Source organism: Lepidochelys olivacea (assembly GCF_965140295.1).
Source record: "Lepidochelys olivacea isolate rLepOli2 genome assembly, chromosome: 2".
In the NCBI taxonomy this organism is placed as follows: Eukaryota; Metazoa; Chordata; order Testudines; family Cheloniidae; genus Lepidochelys; species Lepidochelys olivacea.
The window spans coordinates 195,915,512-195,932,477 of record NC_140412.1 but is presented as its reverse complement, the minus strand read 5'-3'; the positions used below and the strand labels follow the sequence as shown (position 1 = coordinate 195,932,477).

At 39.9% G+C, this 16,966-nt stretch overlaps 1 protein-coding gene across 1 annotated transcript in view; it reads left to right on the top strand.

The window, feature by feature from the left end:
• Positions 1–11,807, top strand: part of STT3B (STT3 oligosaccharyltransferase complex catalytic subunit B) — a 74,124-nt gene extending 62,317 nt beyond the window's left edge. The window contains exons 11-16 of the mRNA XM_084619222.1: positions 826–1,013; positions 1,588–1,759; positions 3,998–4,171; positions 5,492–5,605; positions 7,505–7,717; positions 10,166–11,807. Of these exons, the coding sequence (XP_084475348.1) occupies positions 826–1,013; positions 1,588–1,759; positions 3,998–4,171; positions 5,492–5,605; positions 7,505–7,717; positions 10,166–10,246 (942 nt within the window). The 3' untranslated portion in view covers positions 10,247–11,807. The remainder of the gene's footprint in view (positions 1–825; positions 1,014–1,587; positions 1,760–3,997; positions 4,172–5,491; positions 5,606–7,504; positions 7,718–10,165) is intronic.
• Positions 11,808–16,966: the final 5,159 nt, after the last annotated feature.

Sequence of the window (16,966 nt, the reverse complement as noted above, 5' to 3'; positions counted from 1 at the left end):
GATATTTCAGAATATTTTATTTGCTATACAAATGTTTTGTTTTTGTTTTTAAATAGCAAAAACTTGCCATTATTTTCTCTCAAATACAGTGAAAAATAAAGGATTATATATTTTATGGAAAGATCATCTTCATAAACCTTACAGTGCCTTTTTCCTGCTTATGAGGAAGATGGCAGCACATGGCTCCTTGGTATTTGTGGCTTTGGTTAACTTTGTATTGTAACACAGAAGACTTGGTTATCTTTCCTTTCCTTTTTTTTTTCTTGCAGCAAATATACCCACTTCTTTCCCTCACCTCACCCTGCCTCAAAAAGGTATTTAGGCCTCCTCTTTCCTTTCTCACATCTAAAACAAATGAGAACACACAAAGAGGTTCTTGTTTTTTCTGAGGCAGAATTCAGAAACCTATGCTATTCTCTGGAGGTTTATAAAGCTAACCAAAATACCGTGCAAGAGGAATATTTCCTACCTACCCTTAACAATGGCAAGCTTTGTTTTTTGTAGCTCTTCTCAACTACAGAGTCCTTATTTTCACCTCTTACTTTGCCCTACACTCAACTGTCACCTCAGCAAGGCTCTGAAGTGTGATCTGATGTGAGCATTTTATGCTATTAAGGAAGATTTTAGATGAATAATTCATTTTACATGGTGCTGGATGTAAAAATCTCCCTGTACATATTCAGATTTGGAGAACTACTTTATTGATCTTTTTATTTACATGATATTGTGAGTTGGCAATGGTGTAGAGAAAGCTATTGGGTCCATTGCCAGAAAAACATCTTTTATATCTATGCTGCTGTAATAGTTCAATTTGTGTTTATTCAGGCAGGTAAAGTGAGGAAACACGTATCTGAACAGGAAAAAACAGAAGAAGGACTGGGTCCCAACATCAAGAGTATTGTTACTATGTTGATGCTGATGTTGTTGATGATGTTTGCTGTCCACTGCACTTGGGTAACTAGCAATGCATACTCCAGTCCTAGTGTTGTTCTGGCTTCATACAATCATGATGGGTAAGAAAGCACTGCATATTTGAAAGTAATTTCTAAAGGAAAAATTTTTAAAAAAAAGTTGGTGGGCTCATGGGATTGGTATCTCGAGTTGTTTTGTCTTCCCTTTCAGCTTCTTTCATTCTATTTCTGTAATCTCAGATGTGACCTAAATGTCCAGTTTCTAATTCTCTCCCTCCCCACCCCCAAAATCCCAACAAAATGGTAAAACTAGTTTTATGTAGTCAGAAGTAAAAGCATCAAAATACTTGACTGACTTTTAATTTAAAAACAATATGTAAACTAGCTTGTGTTTATGGATAATGTAAAAGATGCACATAGTTCATCCAAGTATAAACTCTGCACTTGAATATACTGTTCAAAATACAGTTTTGTCATCTCTTCAAAAGTTGTTTTCTGACTAGCCCGCTGTCATCAGATTAATCAAATCTGAGTGCATGTCATCAGCAAACTTACTTCAGAAGAATTGTGTGCAGATGCAGATTGTTTTCAGCATAGATTTATATCTCCACAAAGCAGTAGCCACCTGACACCGACATTAGTTTGGATATAGGCTAAACTGATGCTTCTGTTTCAGCACTCGGAACATCCTGGATGATTTCAGAGAGGCATACTATTGGCTAAGACAAAATACAGATGAACATGCTCGAGTAATGTCTTGGTGGGACTATGGCTATCAGATAGCAGGAATGGCCAATCGGACTACTTTAGTTGATAACAATACCTGGAACAACAGCCACATAGCCCTGGTAAGGAAGGTAGTTTTATATACTCAGAGGTTAAAAACATCAAAATATCTGGCTGACTTTACTCTAAAAACAATTTGTAAGTTGTTTACGCATAGCGTGGATTTAAGAGAATTGCTATAGAATGAGGGATGGAAGGAGCACAGAAAGGTTTGGCATATGTTAGAACTCCAGTGTGAAAGATTGCTTTCCAAATTAAAGGATTAGAATGTTTTTAATTCACATACAAAATATCTAAATCTAAACGGTATGATCAAAATATGAAAACAGTGGTGCTGATTCAATCTTGGATTACATTGAGGTAAAAAATACATGCTGCAACTAGATTATCGTGGAGCAAAATTATTAGACGCTAGAACTGGGTAAACTTGAAATCTAATTTAGTAGTTGATTTTCTTCCCCCTTAAATTTATCTTTAAATAAAAGATTATTCTGAGAATTAAGACTGTGCCTCAAAATAGGGAAATGTAAATTTGTAGATACCTAAACTTGAAGCCCTCCCACAACATAACTCCTTCTGGCAGTTTCCTGTTCCTCTTCTAGTTCCTAGAGCCTCCTAGCTGCTACCTGGATGGGTGGGTGGTTGGTCTCTGCTAATGTAGCCCTCCCTGGACTCTGTTTTTGAGTCACTTTCCTCAGTTGTTAGCTCCACAACTGGTCATCTGCTACTCAGTTTTGCTAAGCAGCATTAAAGTAAAATTGATCTACTTCATCAGTTTCACTGCTGCCTACTAGATTCTGAATAGCTCTCTGAGAACTGACAAGTTTCAGATAAGTTTTTACTCAGCTGAAACTTGGGAAAGCTCTGAGCAGCAACAGAGGCACTAGAGCTGTCTGTGCAGACTCAGGAAGACCAGTATATCAGTCACATTTGGTTAATAGTTGGAATGTTTTTCTTCAGAATTGCAAGCGATAGGCACAATTTATATTGTCCTTTCCCCAACCTCCTTGCACTCACCAGGAGCAGGGAGCGGAGCAGCCCGGCCCCAGCCTGCTCTACTCCACCAGCTCCCAGCTGCAGCACTCCGCTTCCCACTGCACCATGAGTGCGGGACCTTTTCCCCAACCCCGCCCTCAGTGACATGGGTGGGGCTGGGGCAAGGAAAGCGGAGCAGCCTGGGGCCGCGTAACTCCACTTCCCACCGCCGGTGAGTGCGGAAGACGTCCTTTCCCCAATCTCCCCACACTCACCGGTGGTGGGAAGCGGAGCGCCGCAGCTGGGAGGTGGCAGAGTGGAGTGGGCTGGGGCCATGTTGCTCTACTTCCCGCCGCTGCCGGTGAGTGCCTGTCAGGGGGCGAGGGGTGTGGATAGGGGTCAGAGCAGTCAGGGGACAGGGAGCAGGGGGGTTGGGTAGGGGGTGGGGTTCTAGGGGTGATTAGGGATGGGGGTCTCTGGAGGGGGCGGTCAGGGAACAGGGAACAGGGGGAAGGGGGGCAAAGCAAGTTCGATATAACACAGTCTCGCGTATAATGCGGTGAGTTTTTTGTCTCCTGAGGACTGTATTATATCAGGGTAGAGGTGTATTACCTTTTGACCTAAAACTTATCTGTAGTGTTTGAACTTTAAGAGCTTGTCTTGGTGAGGTGTGTTTTGTTTTGTTTTTTTTAAACTTAAATGACTCGACCCTGTAAATCTAATGGGGGAGAACAGAAAGTGAAGAGAGAGACGCACAAATTCCTACCCCTCTCTGCAACATTTGCTTTTTGGTTATGTAGGCCCACTGACCTCAATGAAGGTGAAAAATGGAAAATTAAGTTGCATGTTAAAGAATTTCTGTTGATCTGAAGTTATCACAACTCTTTTTAAAATGTTTTTCATTGTGCACTGGGCCACCCTGCCAGACAGCATCTCCTTTATCTTTTGGCAATTCAAATGTAGTTTGAAGAAGCAGTAGGAGGGCAAAAAAAGTTGTATAATAACTGTCCTATGTACGCTAAAGCTCAGTCCAACAGACACCAATTTTTCCCATGAAGAATAAAATAATTTTCGTAAGGATTGGGTTCTTCAGTTTCCAAATAAATGGAGGAGTAATGGGTTTTCTTTATACAGAATGAGATGAACAAGGTCTGTGAAGGGTAAATGCATGTGTTTTGGACCAGAGCCCCAGCTTGTGTTAAGTGGTGTAGCTCCATTGACTTCAGTAGAGCTTCAGTTATTTACATCAACTGAGGATCTGGCCCTTTAGCTTGCTGGTAAGCAATTGTACAGATACTAAGATATTTGTGCCTATAATATTGTAGGTGGGAAAAGCAATGTCATCAAATGAGACAGCAGCATATGAGATCATGAGGAGTCTGGATGTGGATTATGTTTTAATTATTTTTGGAGGTGTGATTGGCTACTCTGGTGATGATATCAACAAGTTCTTGTGGATGGTGAGAATAGCAGAGGGCGAGCATCCCAAAGATATCCGGGTAAGTGGAAATGTAAACAACAGATCTAGGAGTAGTGTGTTCCTGGCAAAATACAGTATTCCTGTTGGATCAATTTTTTGGTACCGTATGGCAATATCTTATCTCGAATCCCATCGTTAACTAAAATATCACTTTTCTGGTGTGACCTTATCACAAGGGGGAAATCTATGTTTTATTACCATTTTATTTGATAAAATGTGTTAAATCATATGGTTTTTTAGGATTCTCTCACATTTGGATGGCAGTGAGTGGTAGTCCACTGTCTTTCAATATATATGGTCTTGAAGGGTCAGTCATTTTAAAACTTAACATTTTGTAGCATGGTTCAGCTATTGAATTGAAGACTGTTACTGAAAGCACAGGGTATCTACTGTAATAGCCTGTGTGGGGGTCACAGCGTGACCATTGAGCTTTTAACTGAATCACCAAAGGGATGTTCTGAACATTTAAATAGTTACTTGTTAAGGAGCTGGTTTTTTTAGTTTTTATACTGCAGTTCCAGGAAATGAATTTCTACCACACTGAACTATGGGCTAATAGGAGGGTAAAAGGATTTTACTTATATTATAGGGTAGGGAATATCCACATTTTCTAAATCAAGATGCAAGTTCTGCCATTCCTGAATGCTGCAGGAGAAGACAAGCAACAGTCTTAGTAGACAAAAGAAAATGTTAAAATGTTGTAAAGTAAGCAGATGTAAGGGAACAGTCTGCTCAGTTAGTTAAAATTCAAGCACGTGTCCAGGGACAGTAACCACAGGCCTTTGCTTGACTTTTTTTATGTATTTGTTGTTCTACACAATCAATAATTCTATTTCCTAAATGTTAAAATGTGTGGTTTCAGGTATGTTGTATATACAACCTATAGTTCGTGCTTATATCGCAGTAACCACACACCTACTTATGTTATTCCAGAATAATTAATAGTAGTTCAGGTGCATAAAGCATAACATACTAATTTTGGTAGATGCCCAACTAAATTATACACCTCCTTATGATCAAAATATCAGAATATTGGTGTTCTCCAAGAACTGTTTACTATAGAAATACTTGCAAAAACAAGAGTCGTATACATCTACATGTAGTAAATGGATTAGCAAGATCATGTCAGCAGGAGGGTAAATTTGTTCAGTAAAACTGATGGTACACAACCAGTGTGCCTTAGTTACACAGCTGTTATGCTATAGTTAAGGTTGAAGGACAACTTCCCTTATATGTATATTTAAAATACAGAAGACAGTTTACACACTTTATCAAATCCCATCAGTGAGAGTCTTGTGGAAGAGGGAATGAGACTTCCTTGTTTTTGTTTTGTTTTTAGGAAAGTGACTACTTCACTCCACAGGGAGAGTTCCGCGTAGACAAGGCAGGTTCTCCAACGTTGCTGAACTGCCTCATGTATAAAATGTCCTATTACAGATTTGGAGAAATGCAGGTTAGTGGTATCTGGAACTTTTCCACTTACTTTTTTTTCAGCTCATCAGTCATTCGTAGTTTGCTCGTTCAGTGTCAGCACCAGCCCCCTGTCATTTATCAGTCACTTATTAAAACCCCCTAATATGCGTTTGTCCTGTCCTAGGTACATAGGATCCTGCTAGCTCTCTACAGTTATTCTAAATGGTATTGAAAACATTTGCTTGTAGAAAGACCTCTCAGTAGCATCTGTTGTGTTTGACACCTATAAACTGTCTGCTTGGGCCACGTGGGGTAGAGAGTTGCAGAATTGCGTTTCAGATCCATATATTTGTTTGGGCTAAAATGAACTCCTACATCAGCTACATGCCTCTGATGGTTAGTCTACAGTTTCCACCACTGGAGAATACAGTTCCCTGGGAGATGAGATCACATCAACTTTGTAAGGATGAGGTTACCACTAGTATCTCTGAAAGTATAAAAATGTGCCATTTGTTAACTTGATTAATTGAGATTTCTTATTTGTAATCCAATACTACACAAATGGGCATTGAAGAAAGGTAACTTGAAGTATGGAATTGAATCGCTTCAAATGAAACTTGAATTGCACGAGAACGGAAATGTCTTGGAGGAGCGGTTATGCTATTGCTAAATAGATCCCCCTTTTTATTTTATTTGAATTTGACACAAGGCCAAGAAAACTGTTGTCTTGATCAATTTTTTTATTGAATGTTAGCTTTCATTCTGCTAGTGAAGTGATGGAAATCGGTGCTATCTTAATTTTCAAAGCTAATGTCATGCTTTTGCAAATAATTACCACGGTATATAATCTTTTATTTGCTCTAGCAGTACTAGTGCTGTTCTCTAGACTTTATCTTGGACCCTTTGCTGCTGCTTTGTATTCATCTCTTGCCTCGGGCAGACCTTTGAATTTAGTTATTCACTGTAAGCAGTAATCTTGAAGAGTTACACTTCAAGTTATTCTTTTTATGCCAGTTTTTCGTTTGTGTGGAACTGTGCTTAAATAAATACTTTCCATAAACAAATAAATTACCTGTTCTCTTCCCCAGACTTTGACACTAAGGGTCACATTGGCACCCTGCTAAGACCTAAAGGCTTCACCTAATTCTCACAAATGTGTCTGAACTATTTGTTTGATAGCTGTTTCTCTTCCAACCACTTCCCCCTTGGAATGGCATTTAGCATAAATTAAGGTTTACATCTGTGAATAAAGTTTATTAATTCCTTTTCCATTTTTCCCATCGGCTACTTGCCTTATTTTAAGTCCATAAAACTTTCTATTCTCTTTTTCCTGTTCCCCTTTTGAGCGCCCTTCCATTTCTGATACACAGTACTAAATTCATTATTCATATAAGTGGGTAGAACTCTGGGATCAGTGGTCCTTATGCCTGTAACTTCAGGACTGACTTTGGCATATAGAGCCAACGCAAGGAAGTTTGGACATGTAGTTTCATACTCTTCCATGCAGCATTTTCATTGTAAAGAGAGGGCAGGGAGAAAGCATCCATGTTTATAAGGCACCGCAGGCTCTTGCACTTTAGACATTCATGCTCTCCTGTCATTGTTCTTGTTTCCTTTCTGAATAAAGAAATAAGACTCATCACTGACACAGGTGACTTGCATCATTTGCAGAAGACCTAGTACAAGTATCAGTCATTTGATCAGTTTCCAGTTGTCAGAACTAGTTGAGCTCTAGTTTTGCTGACTAACAAAAAGCTGTTGCTTCAAGATTTTCTGAACAGTAGTGACATTGCACAGAAAATATTCTCTTCAGATTTTTTTTCCCATTAAAGCAGTTTAGGTCTAGCCCAGGGAATGGTTGCATGTGAAGCCCAGCTCAGTTAGCAGTGATGCATTTCATATTTTTTTTCCAAATTGATGTGTAACATTAACTTTATAGCTGGATTTTCGGACACCTCCAGGATTTGATCGCACACGCAATGCTGAGATCGGCAACAAGGACATTAAATTCAAACATTTGGAGGAAGCCTTTACATCAGAGCATTGGCTTGTAAGAATATACAAAGTGAAAGAACTAGACAACAGAGAGACATTGGACCATAAACCTAGAGTAACCAACGTTTTACCAAAACAGAAGTATTTGTCAAAGAAGGTGGGTTCCCAGTGAAGTAACTCAAAAGGGGCAACAAACTGTTTTATTTGTTTTTATCAATAAATCACATAGGTGGTGAGTTATATAGCGGTATTTCCACTAGCCGGATCTTTTTATGAATACACTTCATTCATATTAATCTCCAGTATCAGACCTGCCTGCTGGTAGTAATCGTTAATTTACTGTCTGCTTAACCTGTGAGCATGTGAAGACACAAGGCTAGATTTATTTATTTTTTTAGACAGTGTTGCTGACTGGCAATAGGCTGTGTCACTGGCTGTTACAAATCTTAAACAGCTTCATGTAAATTGAAGTATACTCTCCAAAGTACATCAATCATGTTTCAGTAACTGGCTCCCTGAGTAAAAAATAATGTGGACATTGCTTTCTGAACCTGTTTGTAAATAGTGATGCCTAGAAGTTTCAAAATGATATTTTTTGTATGAAATAAATTAAATCTGAACCTTTTGTTGATGGAACTTAAGTGTCTGGCTTCTTACTTTTTGAAATCACCTCACTTAAAATGTTCCTTTTTTTAAACACATTTCATATTTTGGTCTTGGTGTGTTTGTCTATTATAGTGGAGTGTTGGGGGGGGAGTAGGGTGTTGTAGAGGAAGTGAAAGGAAAAATCTTTAAAGCAGCTGATAGCCCTGTGATTTATTTCTTTAAAATGCAGTGATTTATCCCAAGTAGGAGTCTCAGATCTTGTCAAGTGACCAATGATAATAACTGTATGTTATGCACTAATTTAATAGTGGTACTAAGAATACTTTATGGATACAAAGTGTTTGAACAGATTTTACCAGTGTCTATAAGGTGCCTTGGTGGCACAGTCCAATTAGACTGTAATTGGATTGGGTAGAGAGGAATCTATTTGAACCATTTCACTTGTAATTGGTAACTTGCCTTTAGAGTTGAAATCATAATTTAATGCTAAACATGAATATTTTGAATTAGCCTTTGTTGCCAGTGGGCCTGGAACTTCCACTTTAAACTTTATTATAAAGTGGCCAGTTGCAGTTTGCACTTAGAACACCTGAAATTCCAGTTGTAGTATTGACATTGTTCTGGTCTGACAGCTTCTGAAGTCCCCTGTTAATAATAAACCTAACCCTACTTCTGTCAGCTGTATTCCTTTAAGCTAAGCAACCCCTTTGTTCTCAAGCTAGGACAAAAGTGTGGTCAGCATTTGGATGAGACAAGTCAATTCTACATACTGTATAAATGTCTCCATTAATCATCAGTGAACCAGCAGGTTGCTAGGGTACAAATGCAGCCAGGTGTCTTTAGATAAAGCCTAAAACAGCCTTAAAGGATCTTTTGTAACTATATGAGCAGTATCTTCCTGGCCAGCCTCCAACATGTAAAAGTATTCTGTCCACATGAACCCCTGAAAATTCAACATATATTAGCTTAAGTTATGTACAGTGCCTGTGCATGGTTACACAGTTATCAGTAGTAGATGAATTTAAATGTATACTGGTCCCCATATCAGTTGGTAAAACAAAAGGTGCACTCAAAATCTCTGCTTTCCAGCTTCTTAAAGGGATGTAGTTTGTTTCCCTTTGTCAGCGGCCTGCAGGTGAGCCTGACAAGCAAATTGCATGTAAAATGTGCTGGAACAGCTGCACTTTGTACTCTGTTCTTTGGGACAAATTAAATACATAATCTGACTATATGTATGGGAGAGCATAAACAAATACAAACAGTGAAAATAACTTTACTACATTAGTCCCTTCATTAAAATAAGTATCTGCTCAGCCTAAAATTTGGCACATCAAACAGAAAATTAAACTAGCCCTCTTTGCTAATAATGTCATCTTAGGGCCAAACTCCTTGTGGGGGATAAAAAGGCTAGAACTCCCTTACCTGGCTCTTAAGTTTTTGTGTTAATTTATTCCTTGAAATCATAGAGATGTGAATATTTGCTCTAATACAGTACCTCAATAATATAGGACATAACTTATCATGCTCTGTTTACACTAAACCACAGTTCTGTGGGTGATAGACTTAACCTAGTCATCCTCTCAAAGATAAGACTGTTACCCAGTGCTCAGTTCTCTGGAAACCTCATTTCCAACTTTGAGACTAACATTCTCCACTGTTCTATAGGTCATTTCTGCCATGTCCCTAATCAAGCTGAAGTAGAATCAGTACAGCTTTGGAGACAGGGCTATGCGTGACAGACTTGTGAATCTTGCAATAAAGGGCTTTTCATATAACTTTATGAAAGGGGAGGATGTTGGGTTTGTTTGGGTTTTATTAAGACAGTAGCCTGAAGCTAGTCTGCCATATGTTTAACAGGTTTAAAATAAAAGGACAATATGAAGTAGTTTAGGCCCACTATCTAAATTTATTTAAAAAAAAAAAGTCCAAAGATTGAAGCACATGTAAATATTAGAGCATTATAATTAACTAATACAATGTATTCTGTTTTTCTTTTTAGACTGCCAAAAGGAAGCGGGGCTACATTAAGAATAAACTAATTTTAAAGAAAGGCAAGAGACCCAACAGGAAGACAGTTTAAATACACTGTTCTGATTGCTAATATACAGCAGTTGTCCCTGAGATAACCAGTCTTTGCCTTTAGCTCAAGTCATGTTTCACAGCAACATGAGGGTACAGAACCATCATTGGTCCAGATTATTGTACAAAATTTTCAGGCAATGTCTGATTTAAAAAATGTTGGCTTATTGAGAACAGCTGTTTTAGATTTGTAATGTGAAGCAAGACAGAGCTGCTGTCCAAGTCTAGCAGCAGATTTTTTTTTTCTTGGTACATATTATCCTTCAGATCTGCTGAGAATTTGGACTGATTGCACCAAAGAACCCTCTAATTTGGTCCTTGGCACATGCATACTTGTCAATTTAAAAAAAAAATCTATATCCTTCAGCTGAATAAGCAATATGTAATGTAAACTGGAATGGTGACATCTGTAAAGTGACTAGTTTTTCCAACCTGTTAATTTTTTTAAAACAAGAGACTGTAGATCTTTGTAATTCAGCTATTAGAAAACAGATTACTCTCCCTTCCTAGTATTTATTTACAGGGGTTCATTCAATGTACTTTTTCTATTGCTGTAAGTTTCTTGGTCTGGACTGTACAAGGCAAGCTACATTTTCACAAATGATAACTGGACACATTATGGTGATTGGATGATACAGTTTAAATTGAACAAGCTGCTTTTGTTTAAAAAATTGCAGTATTGCTGCCTTACACAGCACAAATCTTGTCTAATGTAGATGTAAGGGCTAAATTTGTATCCTTCTGAAAATCTGAAGCAACATTTAATGAATGCTACTGAGCACCACAGCAGCTGGTGTTTCAGAACTAAAGTTAAACTAATTTTATGAAATGTGTACATGGTAAAACAAGCATACCTTTTTTAAATCTTAAAAAAAGGTTGACAGGAATACAAAATCCCCCTTTCTATGGCTATTCGGAGAGGGAGAGGCTTTATAAACCCCAACCTACCTTTTTGGGGGAAAGGATTGTGTTTTTTCTCTGCATTTCTATTTAGAGTGCTTAATCAGTTGATGAAACTTCTGCTTTAATGCTATTTGCTTTCTTTTATATTTTTTAAGTGACAATTGTCAAGTTAAATGCACTAAAATATAAATGGAGATTGAACACGTTCACTTTCCAGCTATAGGAAACTTTATACAGACTTGAAAAATTTCTTGAGTTCTTTCAATAAACTGAAAGGGGGGTTTTGCTGTTTGTTTTCCTGCCCCAGGATGCAACTCATTTTTAATATAAGCAAATCTAATTTACACCAGAAGTATTGGTGTAAAATGCAGAATAGTATGTACCTTTCATGAAGAAAATGTAAATTTACAATGTTCAGTGAGAATGTTACTGCTGATTTTTCCCAAGGTGTAGAATATTTTTTGATTTATAAACTCCTTTTTGCTTAATGGTTCTTTTACAGACCAATACTACAGCTGCAACATTTTCACAAAACTAAAAATTCTGGATTTCTGACCCTTGACCCTTTTGAGATTTCATTTTACTTTGTTGCTTTAAAGAATGCAGACCAGTTGTTAACAATAGGGGGAAAATAAAGTTAATTCAAGTTTTTGTGTTAAGGTGTGTTGTCATTTTTATTCTTAAAATGAACTTGAAAAATTGGTACTCTTCTACTACCATGAATCCTTGGGCCTAGTTGAGATTAAAATGTAGGATTATTACAATTTGATCAAGCTATAAACTACATGTATTAGTCACTTCCACTAATTTAATCCCTTCAGTGAAGGTATAATTCTACCATTTTATCTGGTGCTATACTGTGATCTTAAATGTATAGTCAGTGTGTGCATTGAGTTGACCATAGGATTAAGAAGAAAAAATTTGCCCATTGTGAAACAAAGGATGGCTGCTTGCTTCATAAGAAAATTCTCTACTTCATAATTTTTGCCTCAATCACTAAACTTGCAAAACAAAGTTAAGCTTGGGCCTGCTTTAACAATGGTCTAAAGCCTTTGTTCTCTCAAAAATATTTAAGTAACCTTACTTTGTCACAAAGACTACTCCAATTCCCAAAAGTGCAAAATTTTCAAAGCTGCTATTACTGCTTCAGTGAAACCACAGTAATCCCTAGTAATTTAACCATCAGTTCCTTTCCAAGTTAAGTCTATGCCTAGAAAGTTCACAAAAATGTAGAACCCTCTGTGAATTGCTATTAAAAAATGTTTTCAGGGAGCAGCTCCTATCTATCTTTCCCCACACATGCATATTTTTGAGACATATGGCTTTGAGTTTGCCCTCTGAAAGAAGATCCCGATAGGGCACTAAACTTGAATGGCCTGGTTCTGTGCATAAATCTGATAGACTTCCTGTATGACTTTAAGCAAGTCCCAGACTCTGCTGAGTTTCATATCCTCATACTACCATTAGATTGAAAATTAATGAGATGTTCAGCTACTGTGGTAATTGTTATAGAAAAATGTATAAATAAAGGAATCTATGCTAAGCACCAGCAGCCCATGAGGAAGTGAGCCAGCCATATGCTGATAAGGGGAAATTACTTACCTGTAATTCTACTTACTTGAAAATACTATGTCAGAATTTTTGCTTTTCACTTCCTTGCATTGGCCAAGAACAGCAGGCTCAGCTAGTAAGGAACATTTACCCTCAAAGAAAGCAGTAATGTAGCTGAATACAAACCATGTCTGCTGCCAGCATTTCCATACCACCATGTTGCATATAAATATAAACCTTTTACTCTGAATTGCACTGAAGACCTGTTGTGTTAAGGCCTAATTCAAAATGATTAATCACAGCCGAAACTCTGAGGGATGGTAGGTAAAAACCATTGATCTCTGCAGAATTACAGGTTTTCTGAAAACACTACTCAGCACATGTGAAGGGGCAACTAGGGAACAGTATGGGTAAAATACTTCATCTGCCTCTGACAGGGCGCTCCTTGCCAGCTACTAGTATAATGGTGGAGTGATTACACAAACGTTTGAAAATCAGTTTGATTTCTTACGCTTGCTGAATAAAGGGGGCCTTGACATACTTCAGCGGCTGGTTCTGAGGTTAACTGGGGAGGGGGGTTCTGTTTGTCAGTCATTAACATGAAAGTCTGCATTTGAAGCCTTCCTCAAGGGAAAGACAGGCCTTAAAGACTGTAGGCACTGTTCTTGTCCCCTCTGAAGGGAGCCTGTACCTGCTTTCCAGTATACAGCAGGTCCTCGAGGTGGAACCTACGTGTCTGCCACCAGGCAGATCTCCAAGTGTCCACCCTTGAGGCAGCAGACCTCACCACTGTGGCATGTATCAGCAGCCGAGGGCAGCTGAATCTGATGGCAGACCAGTATGTACTAGCTTAAGCTCCTGCTCTGTGTGTTGAAGATGTGAATTTCCTAGGGTCGAGCCTTTCAAAGCTCCACTTGGCTATTGAGTCATAGATTACCAAGCCTTCAAAGATGGCAGTCCCGGTGGTCAAAATCCAAAAGGGGATTCCAAATGAATCCCAACATCACTGGTCAAGATTCTGGGGCACAGTATCGTAATTGCAGCTGGTCACTTCTTGAGCAGAGCCGCCTCTGCAACGAAGGCCTCATGGGAAGACTTGGCAACGGGTAGCTGGTCCAAAACAACCTTCTTGGGCACTGGTTCTTGGCTCAGATACCTTAGGCATGGCTCAGATAAAATTCTTACCCAGATTCAGCTCAGCTTTCTTGGAAATCTGCCAAAACTGGAAAGGCTCTTCCCCCTGTAAGTTTTTGCTGTCTTAACACACATGCATTTGGAATCAGATGAATCCTTTGGCTCATTTGAGTCGGAATATTATCCACCACCACTTGGCCTGTCCCTACCCAAGCAGCTGGAAAGGGGAAAATGGCTTGGAGAATTGTTATTTCCTCAAAGCACTGAAGCTACTTCAAGAGGTGCTTGCATCAAAGGCCATCATTTCCTGCACTAGCAGCACTGTTCTCAGGATAAGGCTGCATCAACAGAACCCCCAGACACAGCCTGTCTTGATGTACTCTGCTTCAAAAAGGTAAAACCTCCACAACTAAGTCATTCTCCTTGGTTTCAAGCTCAACTTACAGGAATCTATAATCGGGTGCCTCAAGGAGTGTACTCTCCCATCTTTCTTCAGTGCATAGTGTGACATCCACAAGCAGTTTTGGTGTCCCCTACCTAACGTGGTAAATGTAAAGGTAGAAGCCATGAATAGCAGCCATCTGTTCCAGGTTCTGCCACACTGTAACATGGTTTAAAGCAGCTAAGTGGCCTGCTTTCCTAGTTCAAATGTGTTTGAAGAAAAGAGTATTTCAAAAGCATGAAACTTTTTTCCTGCACTGAGAATACACGTGCTGAAAGATCTGAAAATTACAAGGCACAGAAACATCTTAATTCAGTTATGAGTATACCAAGAAAAGAGAGAGCAACCTCAGGAGCATTGAAGCACAATAGCTGAGGCAGTAACTAAAACAGACACAAATATACCTAGCAAGTACCAGAAAGCTGAGGCACATAAATGCGAAGAAAAAATAAGGATACCAAATGCCTGCATAGGAGCCAACATGCCAGAGCAGGAAAAGACACGCTGGTGGGCCATAAAGGAACAGAGCATTTGCCAAGAAATCTATCCAGGCAACTGTGCGAGACGAACTGGACTGTAGGGATTTTAAAGAATACACTTTGTGCAAAGAATGGCGCAGAAGCACACCAAACGGACGTCTTTTGCTGAACATAGTCAAGCAGGACTGCGTGCCTGCAGAAAACAGCATGGAAGCAAAGGGAAGCCGTGCAGGGGTGTGAGACCATGGGTGCAGTTGGGGTGGGGGGGGGAAGATAGCCCCTTCAAAACAGGGGAGGCATGGGGGGCACACAGGGTTACATGCCTCTGCAGCTAAACACCGCCTCCTGGGTCCTAGGGTCAGTTATGCTCCCCTTCTGTGTGCCTTCCTGTTTTCTGTGCAACAGTGAGTGCTGGTGGTGTGGGAAAGGGGTGGAGAAGAAAAGGGGATAGGGGAATCATGAGCCTGGCCTGGGGCATCCCTTTGGCAGCTTAATGGACTCCCCTGTTAAGCAGGGTCATTGAACCCTTGCCCTGACATGTCCTACTGGATTCCTCTGATGAGCCCCCCACACCCAGACCCCCTTCCCACTGATTCCCAACCAGCTGCACCTGGACCCCAACCCCATCAAGCCCCACTCCCCCAGCACCCAGACCCTCCTCCTCCCCACACACACACCCTGCTAACCCTCTACTATCACCACCTGGGTCCCCTGCACAGTCCCATTGCCCCTGGAACCCCCACCCCAACAAGGTTCCATGCATCCAGATCTCCCATTGAGTAGCCTCACCCAGATTGCCCCACACAGAAACCTCTCACCCCACACTTGGATCCTGCTGGACTGAGCCTGACCACCCACACCTGGTGCACCTGGCACAGAGGGACAGGGCCTCAGGGTGTTTCTGAGGTAGGCCCAGCCCTTGCACTTTGTCAGGGTCAGGTGCAGCCTCCCTGCCCAGTCCCTGTACTGGGAGAAGTGGGAACTTCAGGGTGATCTCCCACCTCAATGCAGCCAGGGGCCTGTGCTCTCCACTGCCATGCTAGAGCCACATTTATTTATTGACAAAATTTGCTTAATTTTAAAATATTGTGTGCAGAATTTTTAATTTTTTGGCACAGAATTCCCTCAGGTGTAAAGTCTTATCTTTTAAGGTTATCAGAACAAAAATGGAATAGATCTTCCCACCACATTTCTCCAACTCATCCGTGTCACTCCTGCTTATCCCAGTTGTTCATCCTACATAGACTTGAGTGAATGTAGACAGCGGTAGCATCAGTGCCACCAGACGAGGTTTCGGCTTCGTCAGACTTTGTCTAAGAGCAGGGCTCAAGCCTAGATCTATATAACAAAAGCTCCAAGGGAAATATACATTAGACCCAAGCTTGTCTGGCTGAGGCATGTCCAACTTCAGAACCACAGAAATGAAGCCATGTGCTGAAAAAGGTAGCCGGCTGTACAATACAGGCTGTTGGCTCTTCTTTACAGCCAGTTTCTTTTTCTGGTTCTCATGTATTAGCACACAATTGTGGTGTGTGGATTTTCAACAGTGGAGGAATATTTCAAATCAAAATGGTCTTCAGTGAAACTGAAAAAAAATTCATATTAGATTTTGTAACGTCCTCTTTCTCCTCCTCCCCCTTCACATTTTTAATCATACAAAAGTTGAGGGACTCTATAAATAGTTTAGGCCCAAATTTTAAGCGTTGAATTCATATTTTATTTGTTGGGAAAATGCAGCCACTGGTAATAGAAGGGCATGAATCCCATTATCCAGAGCTGCTGTTTGAATGGTATCTATAGGAACTCATCAAGTTTCATGGGAGGAGCAGGAATCGATCATGTCAAGGATCTTTTACAGAAAGATACACTTAATAATATAACAAATGAATAAAAGTGATCTTCAGGAAGTTAGATACCCCTTGATAATATCCTTTCTAAGGGTCTCCCTATTGATCAAAATAAAGCGCATTACCAACCAAAATTAAGACTAATTGTTGTAGCCATTGCAAGAGTGTCATCACCAGGGCTTCTCTGCACAGTTCACACCCCATCCTTACCTGCAGTTGGGTGGTGCTCCCCCAGCCACTAGCTGCCACCTCTTCCCCCACATCTAGCAAGCCAATTGTTTAAAATTAATTTAAAACAGAACGTTCCCTGTTTGATATCATGCACTGTCAGGAGAAAAACAAGATTTCAATGGAAGGAGATCACA